Source organism: Oryza sativa, chromosome 3, assembly GCF_034140825.1.
Source record: "Oryza sativa Japonica Group chromosome 3, ASM3414082v1".
Taxonomy (NCBI): domain Eukaryota; kingdom Viridiplantae; phylum Streptophyta; class Magnoliopsida; order Poales; family Poaceae; genus Oryza; species Oryza sativa.
The window spans coordinates 5,154,890-5,174,659 of NC_089037.1; the positions used below are offsets into that span (position 1 = coordinate 5,154,890).

The 19,770-nt window shown below is 47.1% G+C and overlaps 3 protein-coding genes across 4 annotated transcripts; 2 read left to right on the forward strand and 1 right to left on the reverse strand.

The window, feature by feature from the left end:
• The first annotated feature begins 4,290 nt into the window (after nt 1-4,290).
• Nucleotides 4,291-6,316, forward strand: LOC4331946 (polyol transporter 5). Its single transcript, XM_015773150.3, has 2 exons — nt 4,291-4,553; nt 4,650-6,316. The coding sequence occupies exons 1-2, from the start codon at nt 4,430-4,432 to the stop codon at nt 6,089-6,091; spliced, it is 1,566 nt and encodes a 521-aa protein (XP_015628636.1). The 5' UTR covers nt 4,291-4,429; the 3' UTR covers nt 6,092-6,316.
• Nucleotides 6,317-8,672: 2,356 nt separating this feature from the next.
• Nucleotides 8,673-11,287, forward strand: LOC4331947 (vicilin-like seed storage protein At4g36700). Its single transcript, XM_015777281.3, has 5 exons — nt 8,673-9,043; nt 9,189-9,379; nt 9,533-9,613; nt 9,712-10,059; nt 10,149-11,287. Exons 1-5 carry the CDS (start codon nt 8,743-8,745, stop codon nt 11,031-11,033), a joined length of 1,806 nt encoding a protein of 601 aa, XP_015632767.2. The 5' UTR covers nt 8,673-8,742; the 3' UTR covers nt 11,034-11,287.
• Nucleotides 11,288-11,541: 254 nt separating this feature from the next.
• LOC4331948 (COP9 signalosome complex subunit 4) lies at nt 11,542-16,820 on the reverse strand. Of its 2 annotated transcripts, XM_015777282.3 has the most exons (14): nt 16,577-16,820; nt 16,332-16,483; nt 14,824-14,927; nt 14,676-14,736; nt 14,509-14,601; nt 14,319-14,419; nt 13,949-14,057; nt 13,198-13,242; nt 13,044-13,112; nt 12,870-12,961; nt 12,752-12,794; nt 12,365-12,424; nt 12,147-12,206; nt 11,542-11,845 (listed from the first exon to the last, which is right to left on the reverse strand). In XM_015777282.3, exons 1-14 carry the CDS (start codon nt 16,710-16,712, stop codon nt 11,771-11,773), a joined length of 1,200 nt encoding a protein of 399 aa, XP_015632768.1. In that variant the 5' UTR covers nt 16,713-16,820; the 3' UTR covers nt 11,542-11,770. The 2 variants fall into 2 exon arrangements, with proteins under 2 accessions (XP_015632768.1, XP_025879984.1); XM_026024199.2 differs by having other exon boundaries at nt 16,332-16,820.
• Between the last annotated feature and the right edge of the window lie 2,950 nt (nt 16,821-19,770).

Genomic DNA, 19,770 nt, shown 5'->3' on the forward strand with positions numbered 1-19,770 from the left:
TACCGATAGCCTATACCTCTCATTTATTTATATCCTGATGTGGTTGCACAAAGCCATGAATTCAAAATGGATAAATATTCCTAATCCCCTTGGAAACTCACCCGCACATGTACCAACTTATCCTATTACAATTCAAACTCCAATCTTCTTAAATTTGGACCTCTTCCCGATTTAACTCCGCTTCTCATGCGCACACAATCCCTCACGTATGTCGTATGGAATCTTTAGCACCGCGTACATTATTCTCGAGTCTTAGTATCCCACGTGATCTCCTTGATTATCCGGATATCGACTTCTCCCAAGTTAACTCTCGATTCATCAGTGACAATTTTCTCCCGAGGCCTCAAACAACACCTACATATAAATAAATTATGAAACCATATCCGAGCATAAATTCTTTCCCAACTTGGCTCAACATTAGCACACGTACAATAGTATATCTTACGTATAGAAATAATCTAGAAGTCATAAACATAAAGCAATTACAAAAATCCATAAAAACAATCTGAAACCGACTCCAGGCTAGAGTCAGTCGATCGAATTGTCGGACCGGTCTATCGGACCGCAACTTTACCTTCGCTCCAACCGGCGTCACCAGGCCAGTCCGACCGTCACATCATCCAGCGACAAAAACACTGTGCTTGGTTAGTGCCCGGTTTGGCTGGTCCCATCCAGAGACAAATTCCAATTTACTAATAGATTACCAAATCATCAAAACCAATATACCAATAGTTCATCATAAAAATAATACTCAAAACATTGCATTGATTTCACGTAAAGTTTACTGAATGCAAAAGATTACAGCACACTTCAGAGATCAGATTTAGCAAGTACTATCAAATATGTTATGTTAAACCTAAGCTGATCCGTGCACTAAAGCAACAAGCAAAATTTGGAAGATATGGTACACAAATGAAGTTAGGAAAAACCTCAGGTTAAATGACGTTGTGGTCTAATACGTGGTAGGTGCGAGTCAAATTTCTGACGCAAGACAAGACCAAAATGGAGTGTTTGCAAGATTCTGCAACTTATAAATTTAATTACTTCGTCCGTAGCTAAAAGACTGGAGCTGATCGATCAGCGCAATCTAATTGAATCGCCGTGAAGGCACTGTCGAGCGAAAACAAACAAGTAGTAATATACTTAGCCAGTCGTCATCAATTATTCGAAAACAGACAAAGGTTAACAATTTTTTCCATGCCATTTCTCCGGCCGGCCGGTGGCTTTCATTGACGCCGGGAGTCAAGGATGCTGCTTCACTGAAACTGATGGGCGATACCGAGCTAACCATACGCGCGTCGTTGTGCATGCACTCCCGGAGAGGTTGTCGCCACCAGCTCCCAGTCTCCTGCACGAGCTCACTGTCACGTACTGTGCTGTCCCAGATGATTTTTCGCTGATCAATATTGCAGTCAGACAGTCAGACCCGTCTAATAGCGGCGTCAGGCTGTCATGGATGCTTGCCAGTTATCATGTTGAAATTGTGTACCATGGAAAAAAAGGGAATCAGATGTTGGACTGGTTTTACTTTTCTATGTTCAACACACAGCCTCCGGAACTTCTGGTTGGAGACAGGCCATGAAGGCTTCGTTAGGATTGCCCAAGCAAAGCAAGTCCACATGAGTGACAAAGGGGCAGCAAAACTTGGTGAAACAAGACGAGGGCACGAGGCAAGTCCACATGAGTGCGAAGCGTGGTGAGGCATAGCGGAGCAACCGAAACCACATGGGTGGCGAAATGCAGCGCCTAATGAATTAGGCGAAGAGCCATCATAGCTGCGGAGGTCAAGGCCGAGGAGCCACAAGCACAAGGAAGCGATTTTGCTATATATTTATAGTTAAATTTTCTCTCAAAATTTCGTCAACTATAATTGCCTTATATTATAAGTATAATTGCATTTAAACTTGCATATAACTTATATGTAACTCTAATATAATTTTCACATAATTTTGAACCGTTAGATTTGCTTCAAAAATTCATGCAAGCGGGGAAGAAAAAAAACAACAGTGCGCACACTGGTGAGGGGATTTTGTTTCGCGACATCCGCTTTACAAGTATAGAGTGGTACAGTGGTGGGATTTTGAAAAGCTGCATACAAGTTATATTTTATAGCTACAATGTAATTATACTAGAATTATATTATATTTATATCTGACAAATTTAACAAATGTGTAGATAGTGCCAAAGAATACCTTCATAAGGGCATCGGCACGGTTAAGGCCCATGAAAGCCACCTAGGTAAAATATGCTATCACAGGCCTAGAATGTCCCTCTAAATATTCGTATCAAAGGGATAATTATGTAACACTCTGAACAAGTAAAACCTTAGGAAGCTAGAGCTACTTAATACATACTTCACTCAGTAGAGAGCATATAAGAACAAAAATAACTTGGGATTTATTTACCATGCTTGTAACCTATAAATAGATCCCAAGTGATATGCTATAAGGACATATTTTAAAATCAATGCACTATTTCAAAATAAATGTTCGTCTTTCGACAACACTTAAATTGTTGGAGTGAAGAGTCACCAGAACAGGTGACGGAAGAAGCAAAAGCAGAATGCATAGCATGACACACAACCAAACCCAAGAGATTCTTTTTTTAGATAATAACCCAACCCAAGAGATAAATCAACAAAAACGAAAATTGAGCAATCGCCCCCAATTACCAATGTAAGTAAAAAAGATTGTCATTTTCCCTGTGAGAATAGAATTGGTTTAGTCTATGTTCTAGTTCGACAAACCTATAGGGCTATGTGTCATGCAGTCTACACTAAGTCACTGACCGATAGTGGGCAGCTTGTTGGACCCCAAGAATAGCGGGGCCGCATGATCTCAGCGCTAGAATAATATATTAGTTCGAAGAATAGCAGGTGACGGTAGTACGTGGCATCGACGAAGTAGGGTCCTATTATTCAACACCTTCGGCCATGTGAAAACGACGATATACATGAATAGTCTAAGGGTGCACTTCGAATTTGGAGTTCTTGATTCTCTAAGATCGTTTCTTAAGAGGTATTTTTTTTCTAAAAAAAGAGTTAGATATTCTTTATGTATTAATATCAAAAGTACTTATAACGACCTTTTAGCATTCATAAGGAGGTACTAGTGCTTAGAAGTTAAAAGGGTAATTAAAATAGATAATTTCAGAATTTCAGCCTCTCAAGTATTTCTTTCTTCAGAAACATCCTAGCAATGTCCACCATCACCTTTTGCCGGAGGTATCCGTCGAGTCCCTCGTCATGACTACTACTTCGATGTCAATAGGGAGGACCTCACTAGTGGGGCTCTGCTCGACATGTGGGTCTGCGTAAAACACAAGCTCGAGCTCACCAGTGCTAGACAGCCAACTTTCTTTGCCCCATCTCTAACTGGCTATTCCTCCAACACCTCGGCTCGAGCCACTTTGCACAAATATGTGGGATGCTTTCTTTCTCCGTTCTCTCTTATCACTAACCAAGCCATGGATATTCAAGCAGTTGTTGCTAACACCGTCTACATAGAAACATGGACCGAGGAACATAATCCCAAGTCCCAACGACGTCTAATGAGCTCGCATGCGCAGTGTATATTCATTTGAATATAGAGGCTGGATTTCTATACACTATCGAAAAAAAAATGTGCAGCCACTCTACTATATCTCTTGGTCTCCATTTGCCACTAAGGGGGCTGATGCAGAAGAGGCCAATCCTCATGTAGCTTGGATCTGCAATAGGAAGTGGCTTGAAAGCTCTGGAGCACCGTCTCCACCGTAATCCCCTTCTTTGGCAATCTCTCCTACCATGGTGACAACTTCGGTGAGAGCCGTTGCCTGCTGCACCATTGTTTGATCGGTGAGAGAAGAAAGAGGAACATAGGGAGAGAGTTAACTTGTGACTCAAATTAGATAATTGCCCTTCCACCTCGACCACCTCTTGTACTTGATCGATCTAACCTTCGCTAGTCACAACAAGACAATACCTCCTGGTACCATTCTTTTATAAGCCGTTAGATCTACTCAACTGGATGGTGTGTATACAAGGTATTCATAGGCACTAAGAGGTATCAAATATGATAAAAATCATTCTTTGGATATATTTCACTTGGTATTAAAAAGCAAAACAGGCAAGGGAAATTTTTCAAAAAAAGGTGAGGGAATAAAACAAAACTTAAAAAAAAGAGTGTGTTTAATGTGTATTCTTTTCATGTACAAAAATGACGATCACAGCCTAGACACAATGACACACACGGCCGTTTGCAATTCGAGCGGCATTTCTAGTCCAACGGTACACAGGTCCCTCGGTATCTGCGGACGAAGACCTCATATAAGAGCGAGAGGAGGTAGTGGCACAGGGCGCGCAGCAGCAGGAGTTAGCGCCGCACATACGTACGGCCAGTAATCCCACACGAACTTGATCCATCCGAGCTCCCGCGCCGCCTCTGCCACCATGTCGAAGGACGACTCCTCCGACGTCCCTGCCGCCGAGGCGCCGGCGAAGCGTGCCCCCCTCAACAAGTACGCCCTCGCCTGCGCCATCCTCGCCTCCATGAACTCCATCCTCCTCGGCTACGGTCCGTGCAAAAAACCGCACATCACACCCTGTGCTCAGAACCAGGAGAAACGTGCAAGCGTGCTAACAATAATCTCGTTTTTGGTCGATCGAGCAGACATCTCGGTGATGAGCGGCGCGCAGAAGTTCATGAAGAAGGACCTGAACATCTCGGACGCGAAGGTGGAGGTCCTCGCCGGCATCATCAACATCTACTCGCTCGTCGGCTCGCTCGCGGCGGGCCGGACGTCCGACTGGATCGGCCGTCGCTACACCATGGTGCTCGCGTCGGTCATATTCTTCGCCGGCGCGCTCATCATGGGCCTCGCCCCGAGCTACGCGATCGTCATGCTCGGCCGCTTCGTGGCCGGCGTGGGTGTGGGCTACGCGCTCATGATCGCGCCGGTGTACACGGCCGAGGTGGCGCCGACGTCCGCCCGCGGCTTGCTCACGTCGTTCCCCGAGGTGTTCATCAACGCCGGCGTCCTCCTCGGCTACGTCTCCAACTTCGCCTTCTACCGCCTCCCGCTGCACATTGGCTGGCGCGTCATGTTCCTAGTCGGCGCCGTGCCGCCCGCCTTCCTCGCCGTGGGCGTCCTCGCCATGCCGGAGTCGCCGCGGTGGCTCGTCATGCAGGGGCGCATCGGCGACGCGCGACGTGTCCTCGAGAAGACCTCCGACTCGCCGGCCGAGGCCGAGGAGCGGCTCGCGGACATCAAGAACGCGGTCGGCATCCCCGAAGGGATCTCCGACGAGGACGAAGTTGTAGCCGTCGTCCACAAGAGCAGGGGCTCCCACGGCGAGGGTGTCTGGAGGGACCTGCTGCTCCGCCCGACGCCGGCCGTGCGCCGCATACTCATCGCCTGCCTCGGCCTCCAGTTCTTCCAGCAAGCCTCCGGCATCGACGCCGTCGTGCTGTACAGCCCGCGGGTGTTCGACAACGCGGGCCTCCACTCCGACTCCGACTCCATCGGAGCCTCCGTGGCGGTGGGCGCCAGCAAGACGCTCTTCATCCTCGTGGCCACGTTCCTCCTCGACCGCGTCGGCCGGAGGCCGCTGCTCCTCACCAGCGCCGGCGGGATGGTGATCTCGCTCGTCACGCTGGCCTCGGCGCTGCACATGATCGAGCACCGCCCGGAGGGCCAGGCGACGGCGCTGGTGGGTCTGAGCATCGCGATGGTGCTGGTGTTCGTGGCGTCCTTCTCCATCGGGATGGGCCCGATCGCGTGGGTGTACAGCTCGGAGATCTTCCCGCTGCGGCTGCGCGCGCAGGGATGCGCGCTCGGCACGGCGATGAACCGGGTCGTGAGCGGCGCCGTCAGCATGTCCTTCATCTCGCTCTACAAGGCCATCACCTTCGCCGGGAGCTTCTACCTCTACGCCGGCATAGCTGCGGCCGGGTGGGTGTTCATGTTCTTCTTCCTGCCGGAGACGCAAGGCAGGAGCCTGGAGGACACCGTCAAACTCTTCGGCGGCGATGAACGTGACGCGAACGGTACTGTGGGAAGGGAAGACGGCCATGGGCAGAACAAGTCCACTGAGTTGACTACTCAGCAGTGAGCCAGTAACCAGTGAGGACTACTAGTACAGTAGTACATGATCTACTCAGCAGTGACCAGTGAGGGCTACTAGTACATACCCTCCGTAGGAAATCGAGTCAAACTTTGAAAATATAAATCATAAGTAACTCTTAAGTTGTTGAGTTTGAAAATGTAAAAATTATATGAATAGGTTTATCTTGAAAAATACTTTTATAAAAATATATATATATCACTTTTCAATAAATATTTTTATAAAAACAAGAAATTAAAATTGTGTTTTAGAGACCATGTCGTTGTTTAAAACGACTTCCTTTACGAGTATGGAGAGAGGAATAATACTACTCCGGTGTGCAATTAGTGACCGTGTAAGTACAAAAGCTTCGGTAAGGAAAAAAAGATTTCATCTGCCGCAGGTCGTCCCCAAATGCTCGTGATGAACCTTGATTTCATTCTACGGAGCTTGGGCAAAAATCGATGTGGTGTGTATCGATTATCTTCGGCGATCGAAGTTCCGTTCCAAGAGCGGGGATACATCTGGGAGTTTGTAACGTAAGTTAAGGTTCGGATTTGCCCGTGTCGTACTTAATAACCAGGTAGCCTGTCATATCTTAACGGTGCCATATTAGTAAGAACGTTTGCCTAGTCCTTGCTGGACAGTCCGTAAGGTTGATTTTTCTCTGTGGTTGAATATCGAGACAGCCGAACCGGCCGGTTACATATGTTCTCCGATCTCCTTCGAGATTGCTAAGGGGCGATCGATCGCCCCTAGCGATCAGGTTTTGTATCCCCCTCTCTCCACCTGTTTTTTTTTCGGTACCAAATTACTTTCCTATTTTAGTAAATTTATGCACCTAAAGTTTGTACACCTCAAGTTTACATATCGAAAGTTTAGAGACCCAAAGTTTATAAGTCAAAAGTTTATATATCCGATTCAAATTTAAATTTTGAATTCAAATATTTTTATATATAGTATTTCTATACACCTAAAGTTTATACACCAAAAGTTTATAGACCCAAAGTTTATAAGTCAAAAGTTTACACACCCGTTTCAAATTTGAGTTTGAATTTAAATATTAGTTTATAGACCCAAAGTTTATAGGTCAAAAGTTTACATACCGGTTTCAAATTTGAATTTGAATTCAAATATTAGTTTATAGACCCAAAGTTTATAAGTCAAAAGTTTACATACCCGTTCAAATTTGAATTTGAATTCATATATTAGTTTACAGACCCAAAGTTTATAAGTCAAAAGTTTACATACCCGTTCAAATTTGAATTTGAATTCAAATATTAGTTTATAGACCCAAAGTTTATAAGTCAAAAGTTTATATACCCGTTTCAAATTTGAATTCGAATTCAAATATTTTTTATATATATTCTCAAAAAAAAAATTATACATAGTATTTTTATACATAAATTTTTTCAACTTTCTTTTTTTAATTTTTTTAAAATTTTATGGTGCACTGTAGTAGGGAGAAGAAGGGGAGGAGGAAGAGGAGAGACCATATAGGGGAGGGGCGGGCTTTGTTCATTAGCCACACCCCTTTGCTCTTTTTTTTTTCAGCAAACGGCTTTGTTCATTTACCTGGTGGATATTATGAAAATTAATTTTTAGGTAAGATCTATTTGCTACTTTCTCCGTCCTACTCACTCAGGTGCACACACGTTTTAGATTCAACTCTTTAAATATTTGATTAATAAATAATTTATTATAAATTAAATTTATTGGATGAAAATAATATTATTGGATTATCATTTAAATTTATTGAAAAATCTTCTCTACACTTTGTTTGTGAATTTACTCTAGATAGATTTTTATTTCAACTCAGTCATAATGTAATTACTTCTAATGCTATAGAGAGCTACTTCTACTACATAGCTAAGGTACTTCTATAATTTAAATAAATTACTTTTAAGTTAATAAAATATTTGAATATGTTCAATATGGATCATGTTTTGTCACATATTTTATATAGAGTACAATGATACAAATAGTTAAAGAGGATAAAAGAAAAACATGCACCTTAGGCTAAAACGGATTTATATATGGGATGGAGTAGTCTCCGATTAGAACTAATAAAGCACTATCGTGCACGTGGGCGAAGTTCTTTTTGTCAAGGCAATGAACAGTTCAAGAGAAATATTACGGCCCAGCAACCAGCATACAAGCAGGAGGCCTGGAGCCGGCCCAGAAACACTTCAGGACTCAGGAGCGTGTGCGGTTCAAAGTCGGGTAATGCAACTCAAGCAGGGCATAAGACTACGAGAGTGTCGGATGATCCAGTCGGTTGGTCCATCCATCCAACGGTTAGAAGGCGAGGAGAGAAGTGCCACCAGGATGAGGATTGAGGGAAGGACACACACCGCGCGGTCCAGTTCACCTCACCGCGCCACCGGAGCCAAGCGGCCAGCGCAGCGCACCCGGTCTCACGCGGCGCACCGTCACGAACCGCATCGGTCCAGCGAGCTATCACCCCTCTGTCTTCACCAGGCCACGTCGCGCCCATGCACGGTGACACCACGCCACGCCACCCCCACGTCGCGCGCGCGCCTCCCATCGCCTGCCTATACATTATCGACCGCCGAGGCCTCTCCGCTTCGCCTCGCATCGCACCCCACACCGCGGGACGATCTATCGGTCAGAAAAAGCGAGCAGAGCGGTGGGGGAGAATGGCGGTGGCGGCGGCGACGGTTCGATGGCTCGTCCTTCTCCTGGCCGTGTCGGCGGCGGCCACGGCGTCGCGCGAGAAGTGGTGGCATGGCGCCGGCGGCGAGGCGAGTGGTGGCGGCCACCTCGTGCAGAAGGAGTGGCGGAGGGTGGTCGCCGCGAGCGACGCTGGCCTGGTGACGGCCGTGGATGTCGCCGACGCGGCCGGCACCGCGTACCGGCTGCACTTCATCACGATGAGCCCCGGGACGCTGTTCCTCCCCGTGCAGCTGCACGCCGACATGGTGTTCTACGTGCACAGCGGTGGGTACTACTACTACGTAGGCAGCTACTGTTTCCCTTCGATCAACAAGCATATGAGCACACTGACGATGAAACTTATGGCGTCCTTTTCTTAAACTAAACGTGTTTATGTGACTTGATTAATGCTGTGGCTGCTGCGATATAGGGAGGGGCAAGGTGACTTACATAGAAGAAGGGGACAGTGAATCAAGTTCGCTTCAGGTGGAGAGGGGGGACGTCTACAACTTCGATCAGGGTACCATCCTCTACATTCAGAGTAACGCATGCGGCACGAGAGAGCGCCTTCAAATTTACGCCATCTTCACCAGCGACAGCATCAACGCTGATGACCCAAGGGTACGTAACTACGTCTATCAATATCAAAGTATCAACAACCTTTACATGATTTTTTTTAATAATGAGATTACACGCATGATTCAAAGTTAATTGTTTGGTGGCCAGTGGACTACTTAATTTCGTCTGAACAAAATTTAACCAACGGTTTTGCAGCATCCGACATCAGAAGTTTATTCCTTTGTCAGTGACCTGTTGAAAGGATTTGAAGTAGAAGTCCTTCGACCGGGCTTCGGGGTAAGTGTTACTAGAATAAATCGTAATTCATGGTATGCATTACACACATGTTTTACCCTTTTGAAAATCTAAAACCATTGTGCTGTTCATCTTCTAAGGTTCCACGCGAAGTTGTGGAATCCATCAAATCGACCAAAACCCCGCCGGCGATCATACCGTATAATCCAGAGGAGGAGGACGAGGACGACTCGTCAAATTGGACGGAGGAAATCACCGACGCGCTGTGGGGAGTGCGAGATCCTCACTTCCTGAACAAGAAGAAGAAGGACAAACAAAAGGACAAGCACAAGGGCAAGGACAAGAAGTCCAAGAGCAAGGCCTTCAACTTCTACTCCGGCAAGCCGGACGTCGAGAACTGCTACGGATGGAGCAGATCGATGACCAACCGAGACCTCGAGACCTTGCGGGGATCCAACATTGGCATGTTCATGGTGAACCTGACCACGGTAATAATGTCGTACATAAGCGGCCACATTTTCAGCTTGCTTTATCCTGGAAAGAGACCAAATGTTTGTTTCGTCTCTTCGATTTGCAGGGCGCCATGATGGGACCTCACTGGAACCCGAGAGCGACCGAGATCGCCGTTGTGACCCAGGGCGCGGGGATGGTGCAGATAGTCTGTCCCAGCATCCCGTCCGGCGAGAGCAAGAAGCATCACCACGATGAGGAGGGCGGCCGTGGCGATCACGGCCACGGCGGCGGCGGCGTCCGGTGCAAGAACTCGTTGTTCAGGGTGAAGGAAGGCGACGTGCTCGTGGTGCCGCGGTTCCACCCCATGGCGCAGATATCCTTCAACAACGACTCGTTCGTGTTCGTCGGGTTCAGCACCGACATGGGCCACAACCACCCGCAGTTCCTCGCCGGGAGGCACTCCGTCCTGCAGGTGATCGGCAAGGAGATTCTGGCGCGGTCGCTCGGCCAGGACAACTCCACCAACGTCGGGAGGCTGCTGTCGTCGCAGCGCGAGTCGACGATAATGGCGTGCACCTCCTGCGCGGAGGAGCTGGAGAGGAAGGCGGAGGAGGAGGAAGAGGGTGGTGGAGGGAAGGGGGAGAAAGAGCGGGAGGAGGAAGAGAGGAGGCAGCGGGAGAAAGAGGAGGAAGAAAGGAGGAGACAAGAAGAGGAGAGGAAGAGGAGGGAAGAAGAAGAGAAGGAAAGGAGAGAGCGGGAGGAGGAGGAAAGGAGGCAGAGGGAGAAGGAAGAGAAGAAGAGGAGGGAGGAAGAAGAGCAGAGGAGAGAAGAGGAAGAAGAAGAGCGGAGGAGAGAGGAAGAGGAGGAGGAGCAAGAGGATGGAAGAGGAGATGAGCCAAAACCGAGGAGGGAAGAGGAGGAAGGAGACTGGGGAGAGCGGCAGATTCGTTTGCCCAGGAGCTTGAAAAAACGCTTCATCGGAATCAAGGGCAGGCTCTCCAGTGGCTAAGCAAGTGAGCAGAGAGGGACATTTGGAGGTGAACGCGTCCAGCTACAGTAGTTTCTGCGTAAATAATGCTGGTCTTGCTCGTGTAGAGGCCGGCCTGCATACTACGTGCGTACTTTCGTTTCTTCCACTGTGTCGTGATGTAGCTGAGTTAAATAAGCTGTTGATGTGTATAATCGTAGCCTCCTCCCTTCCAAGAACCCGCCTGTAAACGGTTAAGTAAGCTGTTAATGTGTATAAACGTAGCTTTCCTCTCATGTTACATTGTTTTGGGCCGAGACTTGGAGACAGAAATCGAAGCACCTTCAAACAGGATCACTGTACCTAGCCTCCAATGGCTCGAGAAGGATGAGAGCCCTGCTCCAAGTCTGCAATCTACCCGCTCTTGCAATCGTCTGTCTCACCGTTCCTCCTAAGCAATCACTCACACTAAACCCACTCCGATCGGGGCTCGATCTGAGTATCCTGTCCCAACAACCATCATCATACCAGAAGAAAACAAGGCATAAAATGCTATCACGATCAATTTTGGTTTGTGATATAATGCCATTACGGCGCCACTGCCTTAATCTATCCAGCAGTTCACAACTTCACATGTACCGATCACCGACTAATTGTGGCCAAAATTCGTTCCGAAACATGACTGGTACTCGCAGCTGCGAACATCTGTACAAAATGTCCGTGAGGCCTGACGCCGTGACCACAGTTCTCACGAGTACCATCGAAGCAACTTGAAGAGCTCACACAGGAATAGCCATTCCCTTGCTTGACATGCTGTCCAGAATGTCGTTCAGCGCTTGGCACAGTCCCGCAATCTGAAACCACATCCGAGGTTTAGCGGTATGTATGTGGCTGTGTTCTCCCCGGCGCACGCTCGTATTGTTGCATAATTAATTAAGTATTAACTTTTTAAAAAAAAAGATTGATATGTTTTTTAAAACAACTTTTATATAGAAAGTTTTTGTATAAATCACACCGTTTAGCAGTTTGAAAAGTGTGCGCACGTAAAACAAGAAGTGGGTTGGGAAAATGGGGAAAGAGATATACTTGTGCAGAAAAAACTGGTGCCTAAGCTAATGCTAGAAACGCCAAGCACGAGTGTGCGGGTAAACTAACCTGTTGGTCCCACTGCTGCAGCTCTTCAGTGTCATCCTCAAAATGTATCACAGCTTCAACCTGTAAAATAAGCCAGGCGAGTTAATCTCATAACAACTTGAATTAAACCACAAACGGTAAAACATGGTTACAGTGTAAGTCTATTTCAGATGTCTGCTCGAAATGGTGGAATAGTATGAATATCAACATAAGGATTAAGGAAGTCATATGAATAAAACCTGATCAATTGAACCTCGCATCCTATCTTCATAAATCATTCGCGATGCTATCTTTTCAGCCTGCCAGCATCAAAATCAGTTGCAGTAAGACTCCAATTTGAATACTTTCATATTTAAAATCAAACATAAATAAAGAATTTATAGAGAAAATGCCAGTTCTTCCTGGTACCAGTTACAGGCCAGATGATTTGAACTATCCTATTTGATTTTAAATTGTGAAATTCGGTGGTTCTTCCCAGTTTGACTAGTTTCCAGCAAGTACCACTCAGAACCCATATATTCCAAATTCTTTTCTTTTTCTTAGTCATATGGACTTTGTGTGAATCTGTCTCTATAAACATGAAATGATGTATCATATCAACAGGAAAAATTAACCAAAATACTAACCTTCCTAGGGTCAATGCCCAATAATGCTCCAAGCTCATCAAAGCTACAGAAATAAATCAATAGTTGATCAGAATGATAAATCACAATGACCCAGGAAAATTTCAATGCAAAAACTAACCTGATATTAGTGTAAAGTTTACTGGCACTAAGGAGGTTATGCTCAATCATTGCCCGGTCAAGCACAGTAGACTTATCTGGTAACAGAGCTTTCTGTTGAACAGAAGAAAAATCCAGTCAATAAAATTACAAGCTACTACTACAAGTTATCTTGGAAGAGAGTATGTTCACTAACTTGATGCGGTCTCAGCTCCTCTGCAAATGCTTCAATTTCTGGTTTCCTCAAAATCCTTTCAAGAAAGACCTACACATTTGAAGTAGAAGGCCTGTCAATAAAGGGAGCTTATGCTCCAAATATAAATGCCAGGGGAGTATATCAAGATAGGCACCTTCTGCAGTATTGGGTATATCTTCAACTTTGAGCATCTCTCATCCTAAAGGGAAAAGACAGTATAAAATCATGCCACGAGTCATAATTTAAGCACCGCTATAATGAGAAAAATCAGATGCAAAACAATTGTATTTTCATGCTACTACAATGTTGATACAAGGTGTTGGTTCATTTGATGACCATGATTACAGATTGGTCAACATCAAACAGTATGAAACTATAAACTACCCACTGAAACTGGATGCTAGCATATTTATTAGTTTAGCAGAACTATAAAAAAAATCCTAAATAACTATTTGGAAGGATCTTGATATTAGTAATTCAATATCAAATGGGTTAAGTTTTTGTATAATGATGCCACATTCCAATGAGTTCGGAGACAATTCCTCTGTTTCAATATACATACTTTTTTCCCCGGAAAACATAAATTTTGGAGTGTACCAAGAATGATGTACAGTAAATGGGAATACAAATCACTGCGTAAGGGAGAGAAGCCACAGCATGTATATCATAGTAAGCTAAAGCCACAACCTATGGTGCTCCATAACAGAAACCAATCAATATCGATACAGAGCTCTGCAGAGCATCTGATAATTCAGATTTGTCCATTTGATAAACATGGCACAGGGAAAGGGCAAAGATGATTACGATAGTATGATACATAAAAAGTTATTGCAGACAATAAATGACATGTAGATATAACAAGCACTGCAAACCAGAATGTTATGATAAACCAACAAAGCAAATACCTTGTACAATGTAGCAAGAACACGAGATCGTTGCGGACCAGCACCAGCCAATATTGTGCATGTCACAGCAGCACTAAGAGCTTGCTCCAAAGCATTTTCATCGATCTCTCTGAGATCACATGCAGAGTGTTCCATCAGGAATTTTTATAAGTAGTATCAGCTGCTAATGTAACAACTGTAAAATTTAAGTGGAAATATCCAAGATGTTAATAGCAAGGGGGCAGGGGAATTGGAAAATATATAATGTATTGCTAGAAGGGTGCAGAAATAGAGTAGTCACCACAGAACAAGCAAACTACAGATAATGGAGATAAGAAACACATGAATTGAAAAGGGAAACAAATCTGCAACTATGTAGAGAAAATCTTACTCGTCACCAATTTGGCGTTGTTCAATCTGAGAGATGTCATAGTATCGAAGTGCAGCTTCCAAGAATCTTCTCTTCAGATCCAAAATTCTAGCGTAGCATACCTTAAATATATATAAAAAAAGAAGAAAATAAGTAAAAGTGTCTGTTTTAATGTAGACAAAAATATTGAACTGAGCCAGCATCAACAAACCTTGTACTGTAAGTTCAGAAGTTCTTGGTGACTGTTTGTTACCAAAAATGAAGCTTTGTTAATAAAAGCTTCAGCATTAACAGAATCATCATCCTATAAATGAAGAACTAAATTAGTAAGCTGGAAATATGTACCATTAAAGCCAACAGCAAACAAACAATGCTAACCTCTAAATAAAGTCGTGCAATCTGGACACATTTGGATAATTTGTTTGTGTCATCCAGCATCCTGATAATTTAAATTTGAATCAGATGCTTCATGTCCTGAAGAAAAAGCCATACACATGTTCAGAAAGAAAAGTAAGTCAGTTTCTACCTGATCCCTGAGTCCAAGTCAATCCCACTAAGCATCTGTGCAGCTTTTGACCATTGTTGTTCAGACTCATACAGTTCTGCAAGCTTCTCTCTAATCACTACCACCTGTCAAATCATAAACAGCCAAATAGAAGATTAAGAATATTGCAGAATTTCTCTGCATAATACCAACAAAGGTCAAACAAAAGTAACAGTTAGTTTGTTCGGAAGTTTGGTTAAGCTTGCAAGAAAAAATGCCCAAAATTGGCATAGGGTAAATTATAAAGATACTAATACAGAAGACCCATTATCACACCAACAAACATGAATGTATATATTGTTACATTGTTCGTAACAATTTTTTACATCATTATGTCAAATTGGGCCGCTCTTCATAATCTTCTAAAACTAGGAATCTTGCATAAATAACACGAGTAACCACTTCAGTAAAACAAATCCACAATTGCATTGAATTGTTCTGTGGTTGACAAAGATGAAAGCTTTCAGACAGTATAAATTGAAACTTATGCAAGAACTCTTATCAACCAAAAGGCAACCTAGAGTAATTACATTTCTGTAGCATGCACACGGGCACAAATCATGTGGAAGCAACAATTATTTGTATTGCACTACTATCCTTTCTTATAGCAATCACTATAAGCTATAAAAGAACAAAAGACAAAGAACCTAAAGAAATACTGTTTATCATATACAAAATGATTTGTTCCAACACACAGCACAGATACATCCTAATCAGATGCGCTCCAAACATAGCATTACATAGTCAATTTCTGCATCCGTAAAAACTCAACGCTTAATGAACAATCATTAATTTAACATGTACGGTGTCTTTATAAATATGTTATATGTTAAAATCACTAGGAAGATGAGAAATACAAAGCATTTACACAAGGCCCCACCATCCCAGGCAATGCGCAGAATCATGCATTGCATTCCAGACAAGTTTCTTTCCTATTCAGACCCCTAACTAACACCAGTCACTTCATAGCATTGCTTGGTCATGTAATACTTTTCTTCATGTACACTACCACCAGGGGAACAACTAGTCTCCATAAATTAATAAAATGGGCTGGCAAGCTGTGTGGCATTAGCCAAACCCATCATCACTCCATCTCATGCTCTAGCTTAACCATTGGCTGACATCATTACCAAGTACAAACATTCCTCCAAAACTAAGAGTTTGGCAGGCAATGAATTCCAAAAATGAACCATGCCATACTCGCCTCGATAAACTTGTCCAAACGAAGTAAGGTAGCGGCATCATCTCCATGCACTGTGTGGAGTCATGAGCCCTTGCAATAACATTATGCCACATGACTCAAATTGATATCACAAAAGCGACGGTTACGGCTCCACTACCATACATATAAACTATAATCATCACCGGGGAAAAAATCCATGAAAATTTGTACCAATTCTACCCACTATACAGTAAAACATATGTATTCAGAACTACTATATGGCTAGCATTGACGATTTGAAACCAAGGGTATAAACAAAGGTGCCAACCTGCTCCTCGAAGGAGACCACACGAGGCTGGATCTGCGTGAGCGCGTAGTGCGCGACCTCCTTCTGAGCCTCTGGCTCCAACCTCCCAAGCTCCTGGGCGAACGTCTGCAGCAGCTGCCGCGACACCACGAGCGGCACCTCGTCGGAAACCACTGCGGCCGCACCGAACCCAACCGTCACACCCGAACCAGAACAAAATCCATACGAATCAACAGGTAAAGGGGCAAAGATAGAGGGCTCGTTACTGTGGTCGAGGAAGCGCTTCGCCTGCGAGATGTCCGGCGGGGAAAACGAGAGGACGGAGGAGAGGATGTGGCGGTACTGCTCGATCTTCTGGCGCTGGTCGGCGATCGCCGCGGCGCTCGCGAGGGCGTTGTCCATGGCGCCGCCCGCCGCCTCCGATTCCGCGATTGCGCCGGAGGGGTCGGAGACTGTAGCCGGCGTCGGAGGAGAAGGGGGGCCTAGGGTTTTGGGGGGCGTTTGATCTGCGGGGAAGATGGGAGGAAAAGCTCGGGGAATTGGGGAGCAAGACGGCTTCCACGGGCTGGGCTGCTTTTCTTCGTGGGACGTACGGTATCTGACGGGATAATGGCCCAGGATCAACTGGGTTGGGCCTTTTTCTTCTAGAAATTCACCCTAGTTACACGGAATAAGTTCACTTTAGGTCCCTCTATTTGTCGGACTGTCTAATTTTCGTCCTTTGACCGCAAAACCGGTTATGACCCGTCCCTCAACTTACAAAAACCGAGCAAACAAGGTCCCTCGGCAGTATGGAGGGCGGTTTTGGCCGACGTAGCGTCTACGTGGCTGACGGAGCGTGGGGCTCCTCACCGGGAGACCGCGCAGGCCCCCCTTTGCCGGTTCGGCCGGGGGCCCTGGGTGAGATTCTAAGCTCCTAGTCTGTGTGTGGAAGGTTCGCGAGAATGGAAACACACAAGACACGGGCGATGTATACAGGTTCGGGCCGCTGAGAAGCGTAATACCCTACTCCTGTGTTTTTGTGGATCTATGTATGAAGAAGCTACAAAAGAGCTGGAGAACCAGAGAGCTCTTACTCTCTCCCTCTCTGATCGTTCTGGATCCGAAAAAAAAATCCCCTTCTAAGTGGGCAAGGTCCTCCTTTTATACCTCAAGGGGATACCACATGCACCATCTCTCTCTTTTTGTGGGGACTTATCCTATCTTTTCATAAACAGACGGAGACTTGTATGGTTGCCGTCCGAATGACCTTCTGATGGGACGGCCCATACCTACCTCCACTTCCGCCGGAAGCAGGCGCGACGTGGGAACATGGCTGTCTGCTGACGACATGACCAGTGTCAGACCGGTCACAAATCGGTCATTCTTGTCCACCACGCGTCAGTTTATCAATCTGCATGTTCGCCCCTCTTCATACAATGTCTTGCTTGTAATGGTTAGGATGAAGCCTGGTATATATCTGACCGGGACCAACGTGCCATCTCCAGGAGCTAACACGCCGGCTCCGGCTAGGGACGAGTGCTTGGAGGCTCTCATCCTGACGGGATGGGGCGAGGCGTGCGTCAGACCGCCTGTCGCCACCTAACCCACGATCTGATCGGTCTGTGACTGGTCACAGACCGGATAAACGAGCGCGCTGCACTGCGTTACATGCGGCGTGACGCGCTCGTCCAAACCGCAATAAATGTGGTTAGGTGAGCCCCGCTATGCTCACCTACCCCATATACGCGGCGCAAAACCCACAAGGGGTCGGGGCGCCTCGGCCCTCGGGGCCGAGACGGGAGCGGTCCGACCCCTCGGGGAGACAAAGAGAAGGGCGGCCGTATCACCCTCGGGCCCGACCCCCCCCCCCCCCCCGAGGGGGTTAGGCCACGTGGGTGATCGTGTCTGCCTCAAGTCTCTAAGTCATGATACTCCCGGTCCCATGTCACCGACAGTGGCGCCTACGTGGCTCCTTTGACTAGGTCTTCGTCCCACGTGGTATTAACATGGCGATTACGTGACAATTTTATCTCAAAAATAAATAAATATAGTGGGACCCATATGTCAGCTAAAAAAATAATTAAAAAAGGTGGGGCCCATGTGGTCCCACATGACAGCCTCCCTCTTCTCTCTATCCCCCCTATCTCTCCCCCTATACACTGCTAGGAGAGAACGGCGAGCGGCGGCGTCGAGGGGGTGACGGGCAGAGCGGCGACGGAGCAAAGCAGCGCGGCGGCGGGCGGTGGATGGAGCAACGTCCTCTCCATGCTGCTCAGCACCGGCGCATTCGTGCCGTTGCTGCCGCGGCAGAGCAGCGGCAGCCACGATCGCAGCAGCGACACCCGCTGCTCGGCAATGGCGCCCTTGTCTTTGTTCCCTCCAGGGCTCAGCTGGAATTCCCTCGAGTTGGCGTGCTTGAACAGGAACACTGCACCCAATGGAATGATACATCGAGACGTCAAAGGTAACACTAGTGATCACACAATTCAGTATCAAGGTTATTCAGTTCATGTAACCTAGTGACCACGGAATCGCCATTTGTATGTTCTTCTGCACTTGCCAGCGGCGGGAGGAAGCGAGGCGAAATGGAGCGGCAGCGGGCGGTGGGCGGAGCGACAAGGGCGCAGCGGCGGCGGGCGGTGGGCGGAGCGACGCCGATGATGCCGCTCCCGCCGCCCCCCTAAGCTGAGCTCCCCGGCTCCCCTCCCCTCTCCCTCTCCACTCTTGGCTCTTCCTCTTCTTCCTCTCGGCTCTCCCTCGTCCTCGCGGCGGCAGCGACATGCCGCGGGCAGAGCGGAGAGGCGGACGGAGCGGCGGCGACCTCACCAAGGACGCCGCGTGCACCTCCAACGCGAGAGGAGCGGCGGCGTGCGCCGGCCGGCGGGAGGGAGGGAGAGGAATGGCGGTGCGCTTGGGTCGGCGACCGGCTGTAGGGCAAGAGAGGAGCAGTGACGCGCAGGGACCGGCGCGCGGCTGCCGACGGGAGAGGGTTGGCGGCGCACACCAGTCGACGGGTGGGAGGGAGAGGAGCTGTGGCGCGCGCCGCACCGGTGGAGAGGGCGGCTGACGGAAGGGTGGAAGAGGAGCGGCGGCTCACCGGCCTCTCTGCCCTTGTCGCTCCGCCCACCGCCCGCTGCCGCTCGGCTCCGCTTCCTCCCGCCGCCAGCCGCCCACCGTCACTCCGTCCACCACCAGCCGCCACACCGCTCCGCCCGTCGCCCCCTCGCCGCTGCCGCTCACCCTTCTCTCCTGGCAGTGTAGGGGGGAGAGAGAGGGGGGATAGAGAGAAGATGGAGGCTGACATGTGGGACCACATGGGCCCCACCTTTTTTAATTATTTTTTGTGTAGTTGACATATGGGTCCCACTATTTTTATTATTTTTTGGGGATAAAATTGCCATGTAAGCGCCACGTCATTACCACGTGGGACGAAGACCTAGTCAAATGAGCCACGTATATGCCATGTCAGTCAAAACCG

Coding starts and splice junctions, on each gene's coding strand:
- LOC4331946 (XM_015773150.3), top strand. CDS start 4,430: ATGTCGAAGGACGACTCCTCCGACGTCCCTGCCGCCGAGGCGCCGGCG. Junction 4,554..4,649: donor CTCCATCCTCCTCGGCTACG/GTCCGTGCAAAA, acceptor TCGATCGAGCAG/ACATCTCGGTGATGAGCGGC.
- LOC4331947 (XM_015777281.3), top strand. CDS start 8,743: ATGGCGGTGGCGGCGGCGACGGTTCGATGGCTCGTCCTTCTCCTGGCC. Junction 9,380..9,532: donor TCAACGCTGATGACCCAAGG/GTACGTAACTAC, acceptor ACGGTTTTGCAG/CATCCGACATCAGAAGTTTA. Junction 9,614..9,711: donor TCCTTCGACCGGGCTTCGGG/GTAAGTGTTACT, acceptor TCATCTTCTAAG/GTTCCACGCGAAGTTGTGGA.
- LOC4331948 (XM_026024199.2), bottom strand. CDS start 16,712: ATGGACAACGCCCTCGCGAGCGCCGCGGCGATCGCCGACCAGCGCCAG. Junction 14,737..14,823: donor GACTTGGACTCAGGGATCAG/GTAGAAACTGAC, acceptor TTAAATTATCAG/GATGCTGGATGACACAAACA. Junction 12,425..12,751: donor TGGGCATTGACCCTAGGAAG/GTTAGTATTTTG, acceptor TGATGCTGGCAG/GCTGAAAAGATAGCATCGCG.